The sequence below is a fragment of the Chenopodium album genome, chromosome 21, assembly GCF_948465745.1.
Source record: "Chenopodium album chromosome 21, dcCheAlbu1.1, whole genome shotgun sequence".
Classification (NCBI taxonomy): domain Eukaryota; kingdom Viridiplantae; phylum Streptophyta; class Magnoliopsida; order Caryophyllales; family Amaranthaceae; genus Chenopodium; species Chenopodium album.
In genome coordinates this window covers 5,883,556-5,905,729 of record NC_137854.1, presented here as the reverse complement: position 1 = coordinate 5,905,729, position 22,174 = coordinate 5,883,556, and the positions used below count along the sequence as shown (strand labels likewise).

General features: G+C 33.9%; 3 protein-coding genes and 1 pseudogene across 4 annotated transcripts; 2 read left to right on the top strand and 2 right to left on the bottom strand.

The window, feature by feature from the left end:
- Window positions 1-2,255: 2,255 nt before the first annotated feature.
- LOC145601247 (SWI/SNF complex component SNF12 homolog) lies at window positions 2,256-5,027 on the bottom strand. The gene is made up of 2 exons (XM_081657221.1): window positions 2,895-5,027; window positions 2,256-2,787 (listed from the first exon to the last, which is right to left on the bottom strand). The coding sequence occupies exons 1-2, from the start codon at window positions 4,472-4,474 to the stop codon at window positions 2,715-2,717; spliced, it is 1,653 nt and encodes a 550-aa protein (XP_081513347.1). The 5' UTR covers window positions 4,475-5,027; the 3' UTR covers window positions 2,256-2,714.
- A 1,916-nt stretch (window positions 5,028-6,943) lies between these two features.
- Window positions 6,944-9,749, bottom strand: LOC145602263 (F-box/kelch-repeat protein At3g27150 pseudogene; annotated as a pseudogene). The gene is made up of 2 exons (XR_014104520.1): window positions 9,293-9,749; window positions 6,944-8,561 (listed from the first exon to the last, which is right to left on the bottom strand). The product of XR_014104520.1 is annotated as an F-box/kelch-repeat protein At3g27150 pseudogene (transcript).
- A 5,604-nt stretch (window positions 9,750-15,353) lies between these two features.
- On the top strand, window positions 15,354-19,317 carry LOC145601564 (uncharacterized). Its single transcript, XM_081657603.1, has 5 exons — window positions 15,354-15,511; window positions 15,621-15,723; window positions 17,882-17,960; window positions 18,073-18,154; window positions 18,930-19,317. Exons 1-5 carry the CDS (start codon window positions 15,479-15,481, stop codon window positions 19,068-19,070), a joined length of 438 nt encoding a protein of 145 aa, XP_081513729.1. The 5' UTR covers window positions 15,354-15,478; the 3' UTR covers window positions 19,071-19,317.
- Window positions 19,318-20,258: 941 nt separating this feature from the next.
- On the top strand, window positions 20,259-22,127 carry LOC145602769 (small ribosomal subunit protein bS21c-like). Its single transcript, XM_081658925.1, has 2 exons — window positions 20,259-20,739; window positions 21,760-22,127. The coding sequence occupies exons 1-2, from the start codon at window positions 20,306-20,308 to the stop codon at window positions 21,869-21,871; spliced, it is 546 nt and encodes a 181-aa protein (XP_081515051.1). The 5' UTR covers window positions 20,259-20,305; the 3' UTR covers window positions 21,872-22,127.
- The last annotated feature ends 47 nt before the right edge of the window (window positions 22,128-22,174 follow it).

The following is a 22,174-nucleotide window of genomic DNA, read 5'->3' as shown; positions in this document are numbered from 1 at the left end:
AAAAAAAAAAAAAAAAAAAAAAAATCAAAAAGTGATACTCGTAGAGTAATAGCTTATATGCAATGTGTAAATTCTTATGATGTTATATCTAATTAAATTTCAAAAGTCACAATTTTCAAAAGCTATATAAATTGTTCAATAATTTATTTTCATCTCACCATAATTCCAGTCTCGTACAATACTTTCTCTTTCACTGTTTCACCATTTAAGACTAATGATCTGTTCTGATTTACTGAACTGAACAAATCTAAACTGAGCTGAACTAAATTGATTATGGGATAATAATATTAGAAACTGAGCTATTGGAGTTGAACTGAAATTACGTTGAAGAAAACAGGCCCAATGGTGATGATATATTAGATATAGCCAATTAAGTATTTAGTTTTTGTTTTTTTTTTTTTTTTTTTTTTTTTTTTTTTTTTTTTGTGAAAGAAGTATTTAGTTTTCTATGTTGATTGCTTATATATTATTCATTATTATTTTTCAAATATTAAAATTATTCCGTAGGTAGTTGTATTGCTATATTTTTTTTAAACAAGATAATGATCACATGTATATAAATTAAAGATTACATTAAATTTATTATGCATAAATCTTTTTTAAAAAATCGGAAATTCTACCCTATAACCCTCAAGTTTGACTTTTCTAAGCTATGTCCCCTCCTTTTGAAAATTACACGCTATGAACCTTCAACTTACAATTATATCTCAATAGTGACCTTGCCGTTATCCTACCATTCTACCATTAACGGTCACTGTTAGTGGGACCCACTTTGCACTTTTTAATATTTTTGCTCGATTTGCGTAATGAAAAATATCATGTTAAAGGTTTTAGGGGTTATTTTGACCCTTAAGATTCCTAAATAAAAAAATAACCGTAAAAGCCCCGTTTTGTGAATTCTAATTTTCACCGCAGAAATCTAAATTCACAAAATGTGGCTTTTACGTTATTTTTTTTTGTCAAATCCGAGCTCAAGTTGGATCCTTAGAATTACCCCTAAAACCTCCAATGGAACATTTTTTAGCATGTAAATCGAGAAAAAAAAATTAATATGTGTGAAGTAGACCCCACTAACAGCAATAGCTAACGAAAGGTTAACGCCAAGATTGCAGCGTAATCACTTAATGTACCTTAAGGTTACAGTTTGGAAGTTTGAAAAGATGAGGGCACAGTTTTAAAAAATGGGTTATGTTTTTTAAAGATGAGGTAGGATACATGGGCTTTTAGGGATTAAATTACAAATCACATGCATGTATCAGTTCTATAATAAATACTACCTCCGTTAGACCCTTACATATTATTTGCAACGATTTGACATAAAATAGAGATGAAAAATATCTAATCGTTGCAAATAATATGTAACGGAGGTAGTATCAGTTTTATAATAAATTAATTGCACATAGATGGGTATGCGTATTAGTATTGAGAATTAAGCTCTCAAAACCCATTACATATCCGCTACCCATGTGGCCATGTTATATATGAGTTGACAATCGATGTTGTTTTATTTTATTAATTTATTTTTTTTGAAACCTTGTTTTATTTTAATTGATTTGGAATTAATGTATGTACTTTACTTTTCTTTGAAATATACAGGGAGTATAATGCAAAATAAATTCTCATCGGTGACATCTTACGGCCGTAAAAGACGCCATCCGTCAGAAGTTATTGCTGGTGCAGTTTTGCTACTCACTTCCTTACAGGAGGTAAGTGAGAGAGGTCAACGCAGAGTAGTAGGCTGCATAGGGAATCGTCGAATCGAGGTGCTGCTAACTGGAAGCCTCCTTGCACTGGACGATTGAAGGTGAATGTTGATGGGCCAATGGCGAGAAGGGAGTAGGGATGGGAGTAATTTGCATATGTATATGGATGACTTACTATATAAATCTTCCGATGGTAATTTGCATATGTATATGGATGACTTACTATATAAATCTTCCGATGGTACTTTTACGGTCCATTTGGTATGCAGTAATAAATACAATTTCATGAAGAATTCCTATGTTATTATCCATAAGAATGTCTACTACGGAGTAGTTCGTGAGTGCTTGAGTAAAGAGTGAAAAATATGAATATACAAAAATGATAACCAGAGAAACGAACATAAAGGACCTGCATTGGGGAAGATGCAGCACATCAGCAACATGGAAATGATCTAAATGAGTGACTAAGCAAACTGACTTTGGCGCGTATGCAAACCTGAAGCTAACCAAAGCAACATGCTAAGATTGCCAACAAGCGCTTATCACAGCTAATGAATCAACAAAGCTCATTTAACTAGTAGTAACATATCCAGGGACCTAAAATGGCACCCAAAACAACCTATTCTACTTATAATTAATTGCATCTGCAGGCACATAAGTTCTATTTACACAGTAAGCCACCTTGAATGGCTATGTACCACAAGCATAGGCTGAAGCCATAATCCATGCTTTGTTTTGGTGATAACTAGTCAGGCATATGCAAGGAAACAACGCACAAAACTAAAACTACACCCCCTTCTGGGAGAGTTTGGAAATAACATCCCTTCACAAGTAATAGCTGAATTTTAGATATGCACCAGATAGGCAAAGAAGCAAAGTGATCTTGCAGTTATTATAGCATTAAGATACATCAGATGGTTATACAATGGAGAAGCATGAAAACAAGCTTTGACCTTCCAGTGGTAAATGAAGAGAGGCTAATTCCTACAGCTCATTCGGCAACCAACTTGTTTACGTGCTCCCAGGACCATCAGGTGCATTGGCTGGCTTGCGCGTTAAGTAGCGAATAACAGCATCCTCAACCCTGTTGTAGGAGTATCACAATATCACATTAAAATATGTTCAGTGAATATGCATCAATAACATGCAACTATTCTATTGCTTACAAAATACTGCAATGAAGCTACATACCATGGTTGGTTGAAGAACTCTGATCTACGTTCTCTTTCTGCACTACGACTAGCTTCCCCAGACACAGCTTTAAGATCTCTGCTTTGGGATTCTATTAACGCATTAATGAATTCTACAGGTGACTGACTAAAACCAAGAAAGAACGCTCTCCTTCTGCGATGCTCATGGATCTTCCTAATAGCTGCACAAATTGCTTCATCACAAACCTCGATTTCCTTTGTTTTTTCAGTGTTTGCCAACAGCATGGAGAGCTCTCTCTGTATAGGGAAAGGTATGTCCACCAATATATCATAACAAGCATTTCCCACAGGGCTATTCCCTGAAAGCTTGATTTGATGGTCCACCTGTATCGGTGGAGGAGGAGTCAGATGCTGCGATATCTTCTGAGAGACCATGGTGAATTTCATCTTTTCTTCTCCAAATACTTTCTGAAGCTGTGGATCACAATTGAAGAAGGTTGGGTCATTGGGGTTCTGCAACTTTCTGGCTTTAACATAGTGCCAGATTGCAGCTATAATCCTAGGGCGAGTCTCAGCTTCTATACCAAGAAGTTCTGTCAAAGGTGGTGAAAGCTTAAATTTTTCAGGCATATAGTTCATATCAAATCGAATATTGACCATAAATTCCTTGTCTCCTTTCCTTTTCACCTCAAAACCCTCAGTGGGTGCAGATGCCCGAGAATTTTCCCATACTATTAAATGGTTCTCCGGGTACAGTCTCTGATCCAATGCAATGGTAACCCTCTTAAAGAAATTAGAGAACTTTGGGTACATTGGATTTGGTTTCATGGCAGCAAGCTGCTCTGGATCCACCCCATCCTCCAATATCCTCCCTATCACCTTCAACGTCCAAGTAGGTGGCTCCGCATTTGGCTTATTCGGAGCAGATTGATTCTGATTAGCAAATGTATTAAACACATAGATCCGAAGAGTTTTCTGAACAGAGGGAGGGTTTTTCAAAGCCTCCTGAATATCAATCTTCTTTCTTGTCAATGCAGAATCAACACGAGACTCAAACTCAAGAAGCTGAGTATACAAAGCAGATTCAGGCAATATAGGAGCTACCCTATCACTCAAATGCTTCTCCTGAGGTTTCTGCTTCTTCCTCCGAGCAGCAGCTGCGGGTGTAAGGTCCATCATATTCCTCATAGGGGACATTAAATTAATCCCACCCGAGGGCCCTGGAGGGCGAACGGGGGGTTTTTGAGGGACCCTTTTCATACCCGAATTACCCGGTCCTGACATCGAAGGAGATGAATTACCCCCTAAATTACCCATCCCCATAGCTTGTGACTGATTAAGGGACATACCCTGAGCCTGCAAAAGATGAGCATGGGCAGCAGCAGCCGCTTTCGACTGCGCTTGAGCCAGGGCATGAGCTTGTGCTTGGGCTAATTGAAACTGATTCTGAAACCCAAACCCTAACTGATGAGGCTGATTTTGACCTTGAGGTTGGGAAGATGATGATGATGGGTTAAAATTTGGAGGCAAATTAGGGTTTACCATTCCAGCATTTCCAAATGGGGATGACATTGATCCCCCAATATTCTTGGGTTGATTATTATTAGTATTTGCAGACATTTCCAAAATCCCACTAACAAAACAAGACTCAAATCAACAAATTCTCTAACCCTAACAACTTATTCTATGTTCTTGGGTTCCCCAAACTTCAAATTCAACAACAACAAACAAAAATTCGAAATTAAAAAGGGGGGAATTCGAAGCTTTACCTCATCTCGCGCACACTGTTACAAACTACAGAATTCAAAACCCTGAACTTGAATTCTCCTCAGCATCAAATTACCAGAGAAATGCGATCAACAACCCCGGAATGCGAAAATCACAAAGAACCAAGATTCAAATTTGGGATAAAGTTAGCAGTGATTTTCAGATCTAGGGTTTAAACTGAAAAACCCTAGATTAGGAAATTATGGCATCGATTGATTATCAAAAAAGGGGGAAAAAGATGAGAAATAATAGGGGTTTCTTTGTTGAATGCGATTGCAGTAGAACTGAAAATGTAGAGTGGAGAAGAGAGAGAAGGAAGAAGCAGAGAAGTTCAGAGTTGGGAAGAAAGGCGGGGCGTTTCAGCTGCCTTCTAGTCTTCTACTACTTTTTTTTTTTTTTTTTTCTTCTTTTCTTTTTGGTAACTATTGCCGTTTCAAAGTTTATGCTCTTTATTATCATACATTCATACAAAACTTTGACTAATATTATCTTTTTTTTAAAAAAAACATTGACTAATAATATCTTTAATTGTCTATTTGTAATTTAATACTGTAGTAATAAAAAAAATTTATTTGTAAACTTTATTATAATATACTGAGTATAAAAAATCTAAATCTATTTTCTGAAAAAAAAAAAAACTAAATCTAACAAAATCTTAAACATCGAATACATGACTATAAATTCCATATGTAAGTAAATTACAATTGAGGTTTAAATTATTTGTAATTAGGTTTTAAAAAATAATTGATTAAAACTTATTTATACTTATTCTTTATAATATATAACCAATATTATTGATTTTTTCTGTTAAAAAAATCACGATCAATGTGTTTACAAAAAAGTTACAGTAATATGGTACAATAGTGACTTTCAATGTAGTGAGTACACACAAAAACTATACATGTAAAATAATTTGTAAAACTTACTAAAAATATATAAGATTGAATTTTGAAGAGGAAAAAAAAATTAAAAATAATTACGTGTAAATAACATACGAAGTATATTTTAATTTTGTCTTGAGTATCACCCGTTAAAAACTAAAATTTTAGCCAATTAAGTTATCTAACATCCACATTTGAAAATTGCTAGAAAATAAGAAGCAAAATATTTATCTTCCTAAAAAAAATAAAAAATAAAAATAAAAATTTTAAAAAATTATCTAGCTAGTTATGTGAGTACTAGTGTACTACCCAATGCTTATGCAAATGAATGAGGAGGTTGACTCAATTTACCTAACATCAAGAAAAAAAAAAAAGCAAAAATTACCTTTTATTGTGTATTATTTGGTACTTTACCAGCTTACTAAAAATTCTTCTTAACCATAACTTATGAGCTCTCGAGAATTAAGGTTGGCCTGATGGTTTATCTTTTATTTTGTATTTTTTGGTACTTTACAAGCTTACTAAAAATTCTTCTAGCCATAACTTATGAGCTTGTGAGAATCAAGGTTGGCCTAGTGGTTGGAGGTCCTCCTTCCACCCCTATGAGAAGGGTTCGATTCTCACTCCAAACGAGTAGGATCCCTTATACCCCCCCCCCCCAACTTGTAAGGGAATTCTCCTTACCTTAAAAATAAAAAAAATAAAAAATAAAAAAGAGCTTTACGCAAAAGCCATTACTCTCCATATCTAACACAAGTACGTGAGGCCAAGTAACATAGAGACACTCACTCATATTTTTGAGACTTGCGATCTCTCCTTTTTACAAAAGTTGATTATCAGATTCTAACAGTTTTCAAAGCTCTTAACTCTAGTTAAACTCATCTATGCACTCTTTTTACATTATATGTCCAGATACTGCGCCATACAATCTACAACTCTACAAGCAACTTTATACAACTTTCACATTCTTCAAAAGCTTTTGATTTTGATATTGTTTCCCTATGCATAGTTTAATGCCTTAATTTCCCAGGAACCTATAACAAGTTAACTCCAAGAAAAGATAGAAAAAAAACGCCCCAAGCATCAAATGGAATGGTACAAGCCTACACAAGGTAGCAAATCTAGACAGACAGACATTAGCCTATACACGAACATTCAACGGTTCATATATAGCTTGTCACGGAGGAGAATTACAGTCATTCGTGATGAATGAAACGGTCGCAACAGGACTCAAAAGTGGATAAAATCTGCTACAATAATACAGTTCCCAAATTTTGTAGAAGAACAAGCAACCATTAGAATAAGTATTGAGAATCATACACTTGACATAAATTCAGGAAAGTGTGAAATGATCATACTGGAATTCATGACAGTATGGCAGCAGACAGGATGACACAGAAGATATGCATTATTCAAGGAAGTTCGTGCAAATTCATAAGACACAGTTCGAATAATACAAGTTCATACTGGTTGAGCATTCTTTGCAGGAAACTCATCAAAATTTCAAGGTAAAATGAAGCACAACACAACCATGATATGAATATAAATCACTCGAATCACATAAACTCTAGACAAGACACAAAACTGAAGGAATAGATGCTACAGGTCGAGGGCCTAAATTCCTGGCTTACAACCTTATTCAATATATTACTGCGAAATATAGAAGGCTCCATTTTAAAAAGTTAGGCCTTTAGGCAACCATAACAGTACAATTCATAATAAAATGACTTCGTCTATTGCCACCACCATCATCAAGGAGCTTCCAGTTCAAGGTTTCAGCACTCGGGTAAGGACAGCAAGTATAAATAGTCATACCACGACCTGACAGAGATATAGTCGATCCACCTATGACCAGCAACTCGTTGCCAAGAGACTTGAAGGCCACACCCCAACCTTTATTTATATCAGCTCGAACAGGAATAGGTCCCAAATCTCTCCAAGAATTGCTGTTTTTTAAATACACCATCAAGCTGTTTGTTGAAGTTTCGATAGTGTATAGCTCATTGTTAACAACAGCAACTAGAGGTGGAGACGGGGTGGACTGAGAAGAGGGTAGTGTTAAACCATTCAAAATCCCTGGTATTTCCACCCAAATATTTTTGTTCTCATCAAAAACCTCAGCACAGGTTAGGACTTCATTATTTTGGCTTTGTCCTCCGATGACAAAGAATTTGTCATCCATGTATACGCCAGAGCACATCTTCCTTTTTACTTTCATCCTTGGGAGCGGCTCCCACGATCTGGTCATAGGATCATACTTCTCAGCCGAGTTCAAAATCCCTCCACTCTCCAGACCAATGCCTCCTGCTACATAGGCTAAGCCACCAGATGATGCAGAGGCAAACAAACACCTAGGCTCAATCATGGAAATACCCTTGAACCATTTGTTCATGATCACATCGTAAGTCCATATAACAGGACCATCCAACTCATTCCCACATACAAGAAGATTAGTCCCGGCACAAAGAGACTCTTTATCTCCGAGTCTAAAGACACCATCACAAGGTAATACAGGAAGCGCCTTATGGAATGTAAACTGCTGATCAAACGCCCACCAATTATCCTCCCCACTCGCAAGCATGAAGACTGATGCTTCTCTTACACCAATCATTCTCCTTTCTCTCAACAAGTCCCCATTTTTAATTTGTGCTAAGAACTTTTTGTTCAATAAGCACAGTTTTCTGAATTCCAAAAGCGGAATTCTTGCAATTATCATATTCTCCAGCTCATCACTGAGTTGTGGAACATGAGAGTGTATATAATCTGCATCCTGAGGCGGAATACTTAAGGATAAATCAAGCCCGAATTCAAGATAGGAAGAAGCATTACTCTTCCTAATTTTGTCAGGCCGCGGCTCATCTGAACTAATCCAATGAGTACCTGCAGAGGAATTTAAATCAATGACTTGAATAATTTCCTCTTCATTGGATTCACAGTTGTAAAAATTATCTCCAACTTCTTCATACTCTTCTTCATCGAATTCATTGCCTTCCATATCAACTTGTTTTTCCTCAATTTCTTTGCCTTTGGACATTAAAGAACTTCAAACCTTAAATAATCTGCAAAATCACAGCAATAGAGTATGTAAAACATTATTACAGTATCTTACTTCAGAAAACTCTCTGCAAGTACCTCAACATCACACAAACCACAAGTCAAACAACATCAAGAAAAAGAAATTATTTCTTCTAATCAATTACAGGATTAAAGTAAGAGTGATTAACAGCTAAAAAGGCAATTAAGCTGAAGATAATCCAAACAAGAAACAAACAACCACAAAATTCCTGAAAAATCAGACATATTTTACACTCTTACAAAATATTCAATTCTATTACCCAAATTAACTTCATATGAGCTAGGGTTATAAAACATTAGATCATATATTTGCTAATATGCCAACAGATTAAAATAAAAATAAAAAATACAACTAAACTATAGGATTAAAGACTAATATAATCATTACTGAATTAGAAGGATATTAGACCATACCCAAATCAGAAAAAGGAGATTAAGATGCAAATGATGATTAGTGATTCCTAATTAGCTTAATTATTTCTATCAAATCTCAAAGACCCACATACTAAAACAAAGTTTAGACTAGTAAGACTGCTATTTATATATATATTAATATAAATATATGTATAGAATCAACAAAGATTGATAAACAAGATACCCACCAATACAAAACAGTCAAAGATAGTACTTAGGAAATGTTGAAAATAATTAATTACCCATTAATTAACCTTAATTAAAAACATCACAAATTAGAGAGAGAAAGAGAGAAGCGTACCAAATAAGTCAACAGAAGAAAAATGGAAAAAAGGGGGAATTTTTATTTATTTTCTGCTTAATTATTTCAGGAAGAAATTAATTGCAGAGAAAAAAGAATTCATCAATGGAGGTTGAGATGCCATGAAAAAGAAGATTGAGAGTAAAACAAGAAAATTTAAAGAGTATAAGTATTTGTGAAAAAGGGGAAATCTAATTAGTGGGAATGGTGGCTATTAATTTTTAAGTGAATCTATAAAATTCAACCCATTAATAGTAAATTAGTGATATAGTAGTTTAAATTAAATTTATAATTTTTCTGGGGTTATTTTAATGGGGGTTTAGGTTGGTCCAAAATTCTGCAAAAACTTTGGCTTTTTCACCATTAAAATACTCTGAAATTTATGAGACATGAGAACGGCAATTTCCGTCGAATTGGAATATTATAGTGGAGAAAAACAGAAACAACTGTTTATGGGTAATGAACAGTGATGGATTCCATTTTTTTAAAGAAGAAAAAGGGTTAAAAGTGACAAACCGTTTATTTGATTTTTTAATATCATCCCAAAAATTTTAAATAAATTAAAATAACAAATTAACTTTCTTGATTAATATCGAGCTAAGCTAGCTTAACCGTACAAGTACTACAAATTTAGTGAAACAGAGGAAATATTAACTTTCGATCATATACTATTTACTTTCTTAGTAATATGATAATGAAACGATAGTTTCAAAATACGGAGTAATAAATATTGGCAATTTAACAATGCGCTATTTGCATTCACAAACATACAAGATTTACTTTTTATAGATCTTGAGAAACTACAAATTACATAATAAAATAGACAAAACTATTGGAAGTTTACTCATAAATAAATACAACACACGCTAATAAAAATAGGAGACCTTTAGTTGTGAATTGTGACGGGGTTTGAGTAGGATCTAATTTGGAATGAAAATTGAAATTGTATTAAGGATGTGTTCTATTCACCTGATTTTCACTGATCTGAACTTACCTGAACTTATCTGAACTTATTAGACCTTATTAAAAATTATTTTAGATGTAATTTGTACTTGGTTAACCCTTGTTAAAACTGATTAGACCTGATCTGAACTTAACTGAACTTATCTGAACTTATTACACCTGAAATAAGTGAAAATAAGGTGAACAGAACAGACCCTAAATTCAAAAGAATGGCACCTAAGTCACTCTCAAAGATCTTAAAAATTTTTCTGTCAAAAAAAAAAAAAAAAAAATTAAAATTTTGTATTTATTTTTTTACTATTTGGGTTATTTTCTAAATATTTTTCCACATTGAGTGTGGATTTAAATTGCATCCATTTTCTGAAAAACACTCCATAAAAGTTGGTGGCCGCAATTTTTTTATTTTTTTTTTTAACTATATTCAAGCTTAGGAGGGAAACTCCCAAACTTTTTTTCAAGCATGAGATGATTATGATGATGAGATGGTGAATTATGAATAGGAATTTAGTCAAATTTGGAGGGGGTTTCAAGTATTGGAGGATAAAAGAGATTTAATGGAGAAAAGGTCCCCAATGCTTAGTCAGCTTTACTATGAGCCTTTGGACCACTTAATTAATTAATTACAAACTTTACTTAATTTTGACACTTAATTATTTGTCACCAATGCAAAGAACAAATTTTAGAAATTTATAATTATATTTCATCAAGGAACATAATAATCAAACTTTTGTGATAAACACTTTACGTGTGGCAAGGAATATAACAACTATACTAGGTAATTTTAGTGATTTCTTTGCTGTTTTAGATTTGCTATTATTATTGATACCATCCCGTTTTGTGTGTGGTTATTTATAAAAGTAACCCATATAATACTAACCAAGTTAGCCCCGTAATACTAACTGAGTAATCCCTATAACACTATCCGAGTAACCCAATAACACTGACAAAGTAACCCCTTTCACACCAAGTCACCAATCAAGTAACCCCTATTACACTACGAAGTAACCCCTGCCACACGGTGTGTCCAGCCACATATAAGACTTTGTGTATTGATATATAATACTCCAATTTTTTTATTTATTTATTTTTCATTTTTCTTTTGAATTATGCTTATTGGAAATTATATGAACTTATATATCTAAACAACATGATAACATCAATAGATGGATTTTGCGTGATAGATAAGCTTATTGCATGCATGCAGTCATGCATCCACTCACCATAAACCTTATCTTATGAGATTGCAAGTCCATGAAAGATCAAATGTGTTCCATTAAATTTCTATCTAGGTTCAACAAATTTAAAACATGAACTTTAATTTGGTCTGATCGAATTCATTGACAACAATTTAACACGCATACTAAGCCACCCCGAAGTTGATGTATGCATTGTTCCTAAAATAAAAAAATCAAAAAAATAAAAAATAAAAAATCAATAAAATAAAAAAAAAAGTTGATGTATGTGTTAGTAGGAGAAAGCAGTTAATATTGGGATAGTTGTTCTATAATATAAGTTCTAAGTCAAGCGTGATGGTTAAGCATATTTCAATGTTGGTTGCAAGTGAGCCAATTTTCATGTCACTACATATATGACCTAATTTAACACTATATATTCTCTTTGATAGATCTCGTAGCTAAATATTTTATCAATAATCTTCCTTTATTTTCTTCTGATCCATATAACTATCAACACTTAAATTTTTCCATGCACATTTAAAAGAGTAACTTTCATGCACATTTGAAAGAGTAACACAAAGAACTAAATAAAGAAGTAGAACTCATAACACAACACATGATGACACAACTTATCAAAAAAACAAAAAAAGTTAACGCACCCAACAACAACTTTGTTTTAAATTATATTAGCAAGAATTAAACCGCCACTTCCACAATTTATAATCAACCAATAAATAAATTTCAAGGCAAGAAAAAGTCGAATATCCTTGGGCACTTTTGTAAGAACTACATGAATATACCATCTTCGAGTTATTTCTCCATATTCCATTATCTATATAATACTCTTAGTTCACATCAAAATAAATTATCTATATATAATAATTAATAATAAGATCTATCTTTATGCTATATTATTAAAAAAATATGCTTCTTCATAGTACTTGTGATATCTTTCTGATTCGCGAGAGAGAAAATAAAGGAGGGTTGTAATAACAAGTGACGATATAAGTTGGTATATGGCATCATGGTGTACGTAATTGAACAAGTCGACCATGCATCATACCAGTGTACTATTAGGATGCATATAATCAATCAACTAATACATCATGTATAGGGTTTTCGATCAGGTAATATTCGCAAATAAGTAAATATATAGATGATTATAATGAAAATTTATGCAATAAGTACTCCGTATTACAAAAGTTTTAAAAAATATAAGCAGCTATCGTAGTTCTTTTAATTTGATCTTGATTTCATTTCTTACATAGATAGAAACCATAGTTAAAGATACTATCCTGGAGGTCATGTCGAACTTTCATTAAAGCTAAGGTACTATATATTGACGAACCTTCACTAAGTTAGCTGATTTTATGTCCTTGTAACTCTTATATATATGTATATTCCGTCTCCTTTATTGAAGCTTAGTAATTAATGTTCGTTATTGTTCACTATCTTGGAGAACGATTTACTCCGAGCTTATAATTGTACAAATTGATCCTTATAATGTTCAAAGCGTATACGTGTCATGTGGAACTCTGATTCGTCACTAAAAGCATGCCATGTCATATAGAATTATGTATTACGTACATTATTTGACAAGAAAATGTTCTTTTAACAAGGTTCGAACATGAATTTTTTTATACATATTTGATTGATTGAGGAAGCTTCTGGTTTAGCATAAATTCCTTAATGGTATAAATATGAAAAATCAGATACGCAACCTCTATAATTCTCTAGTGTAGTGGTAGCTTCTAATCCAATCATTGTAACATAAGCCCATAATAACATTTAATATCATATCAAATCCAAGTATATGTAGAAAGGCATGCATGTACGACATATTTAAAGTTTGGCTGGCTAATTAACTTAATTAATCAAGATCATTAGCAACGATATCGACACGTCCCAAACTCAAAAATGGGAGTTGATTGGATAAGGCTTCTTTTTTAAACGCCTTTATCTCTAATTATTTTAATTAAGAGGCTTCCATGGATGATTAATATGCGGCGGATTAGTGTAAGTCGTGGATTATTTGGCTTTTTATCATGTATACGTATATAATCTAGCACATAATTTTCGGCTTTATACTAATTAAAACAATAATAATACGGTCATTGTCTTAGTTATGTCAACATTTTATAGGTAGATTGTTGCCACTGCACCTTAAGTTAATTTCTACTAATTAAGAATTAAGCATGATAGGATGGATAAAGTTGTATGAAACCTAATTTTGTTGATGCCCACAATTTTGAATTGTAGAAATTGAATTGAGAAGATGATTTGATCAAATTAAAAAAGCGCCTTGTTTGGTAAGTAGTTGTGTACTATAAGACTCTTGATTGGTTTTTTTAATGGTTTTTGGCTTATAATTTTTTGCCATGGACAAAAATCAAATCTTGATAAAGGGCTTTCAGCCAAGTAGAAAAGGCTAATGGGAGCAACTAATTGGTTAATTAATTGTTCCAATTAAAATGATAAATTTAGTCCCTTTTAATAATAAAATATATCCACCATCAGTGTTAGTTAGCAACTAACAGTAAATTAATATCTCATTTATCGTACATATCTAAAAATGAATTATACTGACAACACAATGACGAAGTAATAAAAACATACATACGCAAACAACTACTCCGTATTGTGAATTATCAACTAGCTATTCAGCCAATTCAAGTAAACGAGCTAACAAATAATTGGCAAACAAGACCATACAATACTCACCTAGCTACCTTAACTAATTAACTGTGCCTTTCTATAAACATTTTATAACTACAATGGAAAGAAGGATTTTGCTTCGTACGTAGTATGCTATTGGAATATTCTTTTATATTGTACTCCACTTTCATACATTATTGTGCAAGTATTAATTAATGCAAATCTCTTTAAGAAAGTTAATATGAAATTAAACCACAAAACATGAGCTAAGAACATTTGTCGTAGAAGAAGAATATGCCAAAGGGCAAATTCGAAAGGGTTGTAACACTTGTAAGGTAAGCCAAAGAACTACTTGAATTTGCTTAGACAATAATTCTTTTTAGACAATAATTAAACTAATTAAATAACAATCTTTTGAATGAGCAAATATAATGTAGGAGTAACAATTATATTGAATTTAATATTTCCACCACTTGCCTTATTCTAACTAATATTTTTTTCTTTCCTAAAAAAAAAAAAAAAAAAAAAGTAATCTCAAACATAATTTTACGTGCTTCACAATTGAGTTTACTTTGTATTGGACGACTGAAATCTCTCTATTCTCTCTCTATTTTGGAAGGATCCTCTATGTTGTCTCTCTATATTGACTAAACATTTTTTTTACAACAATGATAAATAATAAAACAATGCGAAGGAAAAGAAGGTAAAGCTGAAGACGATCCCACACATACCGAAAAAAGGGCAAGTTTAAACAAGTTAATAAACACTTTGTTAAATACGGGTCTGGCCGCACCCGTCACGGGAGAGTGTAAGTCCACCACTTACAATACCAAAGAGGTTCCACCTCAAAACCATATGAAAATGAGGGGAGTAGCCCATTAGCCTTATATTGTGGTGGTAACTCTTGAATTGCTTCAATGTATAATTCTATTACTACTACACTCCCCCTTTTAGTATATTTTAGTGTGGGACAAGAGAATGCTATCATGTGGGTTGTTCATGGACTAAACGGCTTCAGTTAAAAATCTAAATCCAGTCCGAAAAAAAACCGAAAGCATTTCGGACATGAAATTTGATATTTTAAAGCCCTATCCAGCTCGGATTTTAGATCACCCCTCGTAAGTACTCCCTCCATTTTTAAATACTTGCTCCATTTCTCCATGCACGGAGTAATTTCAATGGTTACTTATAGTCTTATAGATCACAGGTTCGATTCCCTTCCCTTGAGTAATTTCCCTTAATTACAGTAGCTACGACTTGCGAGTATTTACTTCCATTTTCTCATTTTTCAGTTTTACAATCCAACTTCCAATTTCCAAACATCATCTTTCGTGTTCCAACCGCCGACCAAGTTACACCGCCGTACACGGAGGAATCCGGCAGTGTTTTTGAGATGATCGTCTGTGTCGCAGTCGTCGGTCACCAGGTCTCATCCTCTCTCTTTCTTTATCAAATTCGGTGAATTTTATCAACTACAAGTATAGTTTTATTAATTTCTGGGCAAATTAAATTGAATATTAGGGTGATTTTGGCAGAATAATCCTCTCTACATTCAAAGTTTTACTGGGGGTGATGATAATGATGCACTCAAGCTTCATCACATTGTTCACTGCTCACTTGATTCTATTGACGAACGAGGTCCCTTTTGTTTATACGATTTTCTTTATTTGATTTTTTAATTTGGATGATTTTTAGCTCATAATTTGCTTATTTATTTATCTGGGTTGTGTTGAATGTTATTATGTTACTCGGATTCTTCATTTTAGATGTAGTACTTGTGTCTGATTGATCAATCCGACAAGGGTTTGTATACGGACAGTTGAACAATTCATTTAGGGCCAAAATCATGGATTCTTTTTGATAAAGTAGTTGAACCGGACCCGAGTATGAGTAACATAGGTTGGAAGTGGGGAAATTTTGAGGTTTTGGGTTTCATTTATGGAGAATTGAACATAAAAGATTGGATTTTTAGAGTTGAGATTTGATTTGGTGGTTAGTTATTTGTTGTAGGCTTGTAGCTGGTAAAACAATTACCCTAGATTTGATTGGCATTTTCGAATGTAGGGACTTTAGGTTTTAGGTTTGGACTGCCTGATTGGAGCCAAGGTTATGTATGGTTTATTGAAATTTGGATTTAAATCACAGATTATGTTGTTGAATTTAGCCTTTTCTGCGCCCTTTATAGTGTGTGAAACATTGCTGCTTGAATGTATGAATTAGATGTACGAGGTAATCATTATTTTTATAGGAGATTCCAACATGCGACCCATCAGAATTTACAGTATATCTCTTGCTCTCTTATTCTTTTAAAATTTCTTGACTGAACATCTAACTATACACTACATATTGCTTCCAACTACTATATGTTGGATTTGTTTTTATTTGATTACAAGTGAGAGCTACATATCATAGAACAACACAAAGAAGGAAAAAGAAGCCTTGGTTACTTCCATAGTCTGCCAAACAACAAAAGCATAGAGGATTAGGATCTCATAAATTATGATAGCATGGATCTTCGTTGTTTAAATGATGTTTAAGCTTGAATAGTCTCCCTTGAACCAAAGCATTAGAAGCCATAGTAGGTTAACATATATAACTATATTGAATTTACCTTTTTTAGTTTCAAAAGTCACCTTTTAAGTATGGATTATCATTTTATCATCCCACTCACGTTTAAAGAGTAACCAATATTAGCCTAAATTATTAACACCATAAATCGGAAAATAAACTAGCTTGCTGTCCTTTCAGTGTTATTGCAAATTGCAATCATATATTGGAAAGGTCACTTATGATAAACTTGAAAAGTTGCCCTTTGAATCGATGGATTAGTTGGATTTGAAGAAATGATGGGAGAGAGAGAGTACATGAATAAAGTAGAGGCACTAACAATGTGTATTAAAGCTTATACTTCTAAGGAGTATGTTACGCGTTTAAATTAGATAAGTTACAAGTCATTGGTCACATAGTATGATACTCTATATTACTTAGTATCGTCTTTTGTAAGAAAAACCCTAATGCTTTTCTTTTGGTCATCTAATATTCAGATATACCTTTGGTTTCAATTTTTTGGTCTTTTGTCATGTTTATTCAATTAGTGTTTAATCCTAAACTAGTGTGTGTCCCAGACTCCCAGGCGATGCCCCGGATTGCTAGTTTGTACTTCTTTAATTTGATAATTATGTTCAAGTGTTATATAGCTAGTGTGTGATTTGGGCGTTGTCTCGGATGTTACGGTTTTTTTTTACTACATATGTATTTATAATCTAATCTTGTGAAAAATAAATAAATTAAATAACCTTAAAGGAATATATAATGTTAAATATGTGAAATTAAAAACACTAATAAAAGTTGGTTGAGATGGTAAGTGTGTAGCATTTATTTGTTTGAGGTTGAGGGTTCGAATCTAGATAAAACCATATTATATTAATTTTGTTAAATGAAGTTGCAAGCTTACGTGTCGCTGATGTGGCATTGTGACATGTTGTCATATACGTTGAAAAGTGTCATGTGGCACCGTTCCTCTAAAAGGAACGCTTTTTAATATATAGTATAGATTTCTTGTTCAAGTTGATTGAAGTTTTAATTGTGCTGATAAAATGCAGATAGCTTGATATTCACATTTATCCAGGTGTTCTGATGTCTTAGACTCTTAGTGTATAAATAGAAGGATGGATTTACAGTATCATAGCCATGTGATGTATGGAGATAATTTAATCATGTTTCTGCCACTAATTGTGGAATTCATGCTTGACTAATTTATTGAATTTATGTTATCTGACTTACTATTACATCTCAGTGAACAATCCCAAGAAATCTGGGCCTGTGCTGAACGAATCATTTTTAGGTCTGCTTTACCCAACTGAGAATTACAAAGTGTAGGCATCTTTCCTCTTGAGTTATGCCAAGATGGACTGTCAATTTGCATATAGTGTGATTTTGGCAGCCGAGATAATGACACTGATGAAGCCAACCTTTTGTTGCATGAAGGTATGGCTATTTGGCTAACACTAAGGTGAAGTTCATTTTGGTGACAACTGATTTAGAGGTCAGAGATGCTGATGTGAGAATTGTAAGTATAAGTATATACAATAAGCTTGGAAAGTTTGCCAAATAAAAGCCGTGCTTGCTTTACATTGTGCCTTTTGTCCATCATGTGGTGCATTATATAAAGTCTCCTTTTTTCACTAGGAGTTCATTCGTAATTTTGTTGCACTTGGTAATAACTCTACTTGGTATAGGAATAAATGTGGGTTAGCATTGTAGAATAGTGGTGTTGTGATATCGCTAGCTTTGAGGACTTTCTGGTGTGTGCGGCTGAGTTAAGGTTAATCAATTTGGTGCTTGTGCATCTAGGAGTCATTGTTTCATTTATCTACCTAAGGAAGCTGTGCTCTGTGATCTGTTATTGATTGTCAAGCTCAAGGCGTGTGGTGTTGTTATGAAACAATATCAAATGACTGGTTTAGTAGGTGGTGCCTGAGTTTTCAGCTTGTCTGCTCTCTACTCCATTGAAATCAATCATCATCTCCTTGGATGACAAGCTACTATGATGGTTTCATTGTGCATTAAATGAAATTATTATCCAATAAAACTCAGTATGACTTTGTTTGGAGCTTTGTAATGGATTTTGGTGCCTTCTCATTGCAAAGGATCTTGGTGGATTCATTCAGAGAGTTGCACACTCGGCCACTTGTATATATGTAGTATTATATTTCTCACTTGGCCACTTGCACATATTATATTTGTGTTTCCTGTTTTAATTTTTTTGAAACCATTTGTGTTTCCTGTTAACTGAATGAAAGTGGGATTTTTTAGCTGATCATGTGTATTTTGGTCGAAAACAGTTCTTCAGGAAATTTCATGAAGCTTATGTGGATGCAGTTTCAAATCCTTTCCACGTACCCGGTAAAAAGATCTCCTCTCGAACATTTTCTGAAAGTGTCAGCAACATTGTCAAGTCCTTTGGATTAGGTTCAACTGGGTGAACATCTGCTCTCTATTTTGGGAATGGCATTCAGTTAGCAAAATATGGGATGGTCTAGTTTTGTATTAAAAGGACTGTAGCAATAAGGTACACACCAATACACCATCATGCTGATAGCTTGAATTAGTGTGTGTTTTGTGAAGAAAGGCTAAGAGATAATCTTTGAGCATGTACTACGTATTCAATTACAAGATCAATATTGACGTAATGTAGCATTTTGTATAACTTGATTAGCTTACTGGACTTAAGATGTTTGTGGTTTGGAGCTTCATGTTCTAAGCTTCATTTTACCCTAAGATAAAATAAGTTCAATTTATTATTTTTTCAATGACAAGATATCTGTTGAAGCAGCTTTGAAGAAACCATCGTGAAACTAACAGATATTTCAGTCACTAAGCTACTTTGGTCTCTCAAGAATCAGAACAGCTTTTTGTATGAACTTAAGCTACTTGGTCATGAGATTTAGGTTAACATCCATGGTATAAAATCGTGAAGTTTTCATTATTTTATTTTGAGACATTTCCATGATAAACATTATGTTTCAAACAATTGGCTCAATGAAACTGCAGGACACGAAATGTCAGCTTTAGACTAGCCAAATTGGACTGTAAACTAATCTACAGGGCACTTATTTTTTTCTTCTTAATATAGAATAAACTACTGTAAATAACTTCTAAATTTAGTTTTTTTTTTTTTGGTGAAGGAGAGGGGCAAGCCCCTAAACAAAGAAGAACAAACAAAAACAAAGCACACTAACAAAAATTAAAAAGACAGAAACAAAATAATAAACGCAGCTAGCTAACTGAAGAAGCTCAGGTAGCCTTATTCTTGTAGTCCGGCACCATCTGCGGCAGCACCACTCCTCCCAAGTCATCCAATATAACCCTATGAAGGTCCCTCTAATTTCAATTTAGTAAAACAATTTAAATTCAGCAAAAATAAAGTGAAGTGAACAAGCTGAGTGAGCCACAATTTTTATTGGAAAAACTAGCCTTATTTCGGATTCTCGGGTTGGACCGTAAATGGTCACCTTTTACCTTAGTCCTCAGTGGGTTTGCACCATTTAAAACAAAGCACCCATATCTGTTATCTTTATTATATACCCGACTCAAATGACTTAAAATACAATATTATCCATTTATCTCCCAAGAATTCTATCCAATATAAAAACCATGAACCTCCCTCTTATTTCCTCTTTCTGTGACTCACTAATCCAGTATAGCCTGTTAGTTATCCATGGCTTCATCCTCATCTCTTCTCAATTTTCTCTCTCCTCTTTTTCAATCAATCACTTCACATCCTCCTCCTTCCAACCCCAAATTCCCCAACCTAAATCCTCTCTCCTCCCAATCAAACTCCCTTTCTCTCTCCTCCCCTAAAAACCATGAAAATGCTGCAATTTCCAAGAATGAAGATAACCCAGGTGATTTAATGGCGGTTGTATGCCCATCTCTTGCATTTTCCAACACCCTTTACTTCAGATCAGCTTATAATGTTCAGGTTTTGGTTGATGACAATGAACCTGAAGAAAGGCTTCTTAATCGATTTAGGAGAGAGGTTATGCGAGCTGGGGTTATTCAGGAGTGTAAACGACGTCGTTTCTTTGAGAATAAGCAGGATAAGGAGAAGCGTAAGCATCGTGAAGCTGCTAAGCGTAACAGTCGTCGAAGGTCCCTTCCTTTTTTCTATGTTTATATAATATGATTTTTTTATAATTTTGCTTTCTTTGGTATGTGATTGTTATGTTGGTTGATATTGATTGGCTAAGATAAGCATATGGTGTATAGGGAGTCGCAAAATGTTGTAATGTAGACGGGATTTGATCTCGGGTATTTGTGTACACTTACCATCCTTGTACCAAAAGACTTTAATTGACTAAGCTAGTGAACAATTGTAGGTGAATTTGAGTAACAGGATAGTAGGTCAATAGCTGATGCAGGAATTTTGTATTGTCTACTACTCTAATCTAATTATACTTGTATATTGGATAAACAGGGGAAATTCCTAGAAGATTTCAAGCAAAATTTTGTTAAGTACTCTGTAACTAATTGCAATGGCTTCATGCTAACTTTTTAGTTGTGAATTCGCGGTGGCCAGAGCGCGTTTACTAATTTGTTTAACTTGCCTAGACATTCCATGGGTGTGTTTAGCATCTATATTTAGCTATGTATTGTTGAGCTTAGGCTTGTAGTTTGCTCATGATAGCTGGTTGTTAATTTGTTTGTGTATTTTCTTTACAATGAATGCAAGTATAGGAAAATCGTATTCCCCATTACTTCACATTTACCATGCTGGTTGTAAACTAGTTATTTACAGATCACATATTTTGCCAGGGTTGCAGATATCACATATAGTTTGGTTGAACATCTCCTGCGAGTATAGAGGACTATATATAGTTGTTTGTATGATGGTTCTGATTACACCAAGGGCTGGCGAATATATTTAAACTGCATATCATGAGAAACTTAGGAACTTATAGAGAGGCATTTTGGGGTTCTGGAGGACTAATGAGGGACAATTCTGTGTGATTTACAGATTTTGCATATTATGATTATTAACTTGAACTTCATCAAGCTTACTGCTTGAATTGTTGTGAAGGTTTGAAGTTTCCTGGGGTGTTTTTTACTTGTCTCTGCTTCCCGTGTGTATATATGTGGTTCACTCGTTCACCCAATATCTTTTGGTTACAGGCGTGGTCCATTCCGACCTCCATTCCAAGGCAAGGAAGAGGTGGGGAAGGTTGACAAAAAAGAGGATGATGAAGATAACTGGGACATGCCCGAAGGAGATGCTCCTTTCTAAGAGCATCTTGCATTTTGCTCACTTTCACTGACTTCTCTTGTGGCAGAGAGGTTTAGGTTCTGTGTAAGTTAGGTGTTCGTGCTTTCAGTAGCCGTATTTTCAATGTGTTTATATTGATTAAAGTGTTGTATTATTCTGTAGATCCTTTGTTTTGGTGGCATATACTTCATTTACAATTGTATCAGAGAATTTGATGAGACCTCAGAACAGTTTTGGCTGCAGAAGCCTGTAATTTTAACGAGTACTTATTAGTTGACCTGTTGTTTTGTAAGTGCAAAGCAGGTTGCAGACAGATTTGGAGAA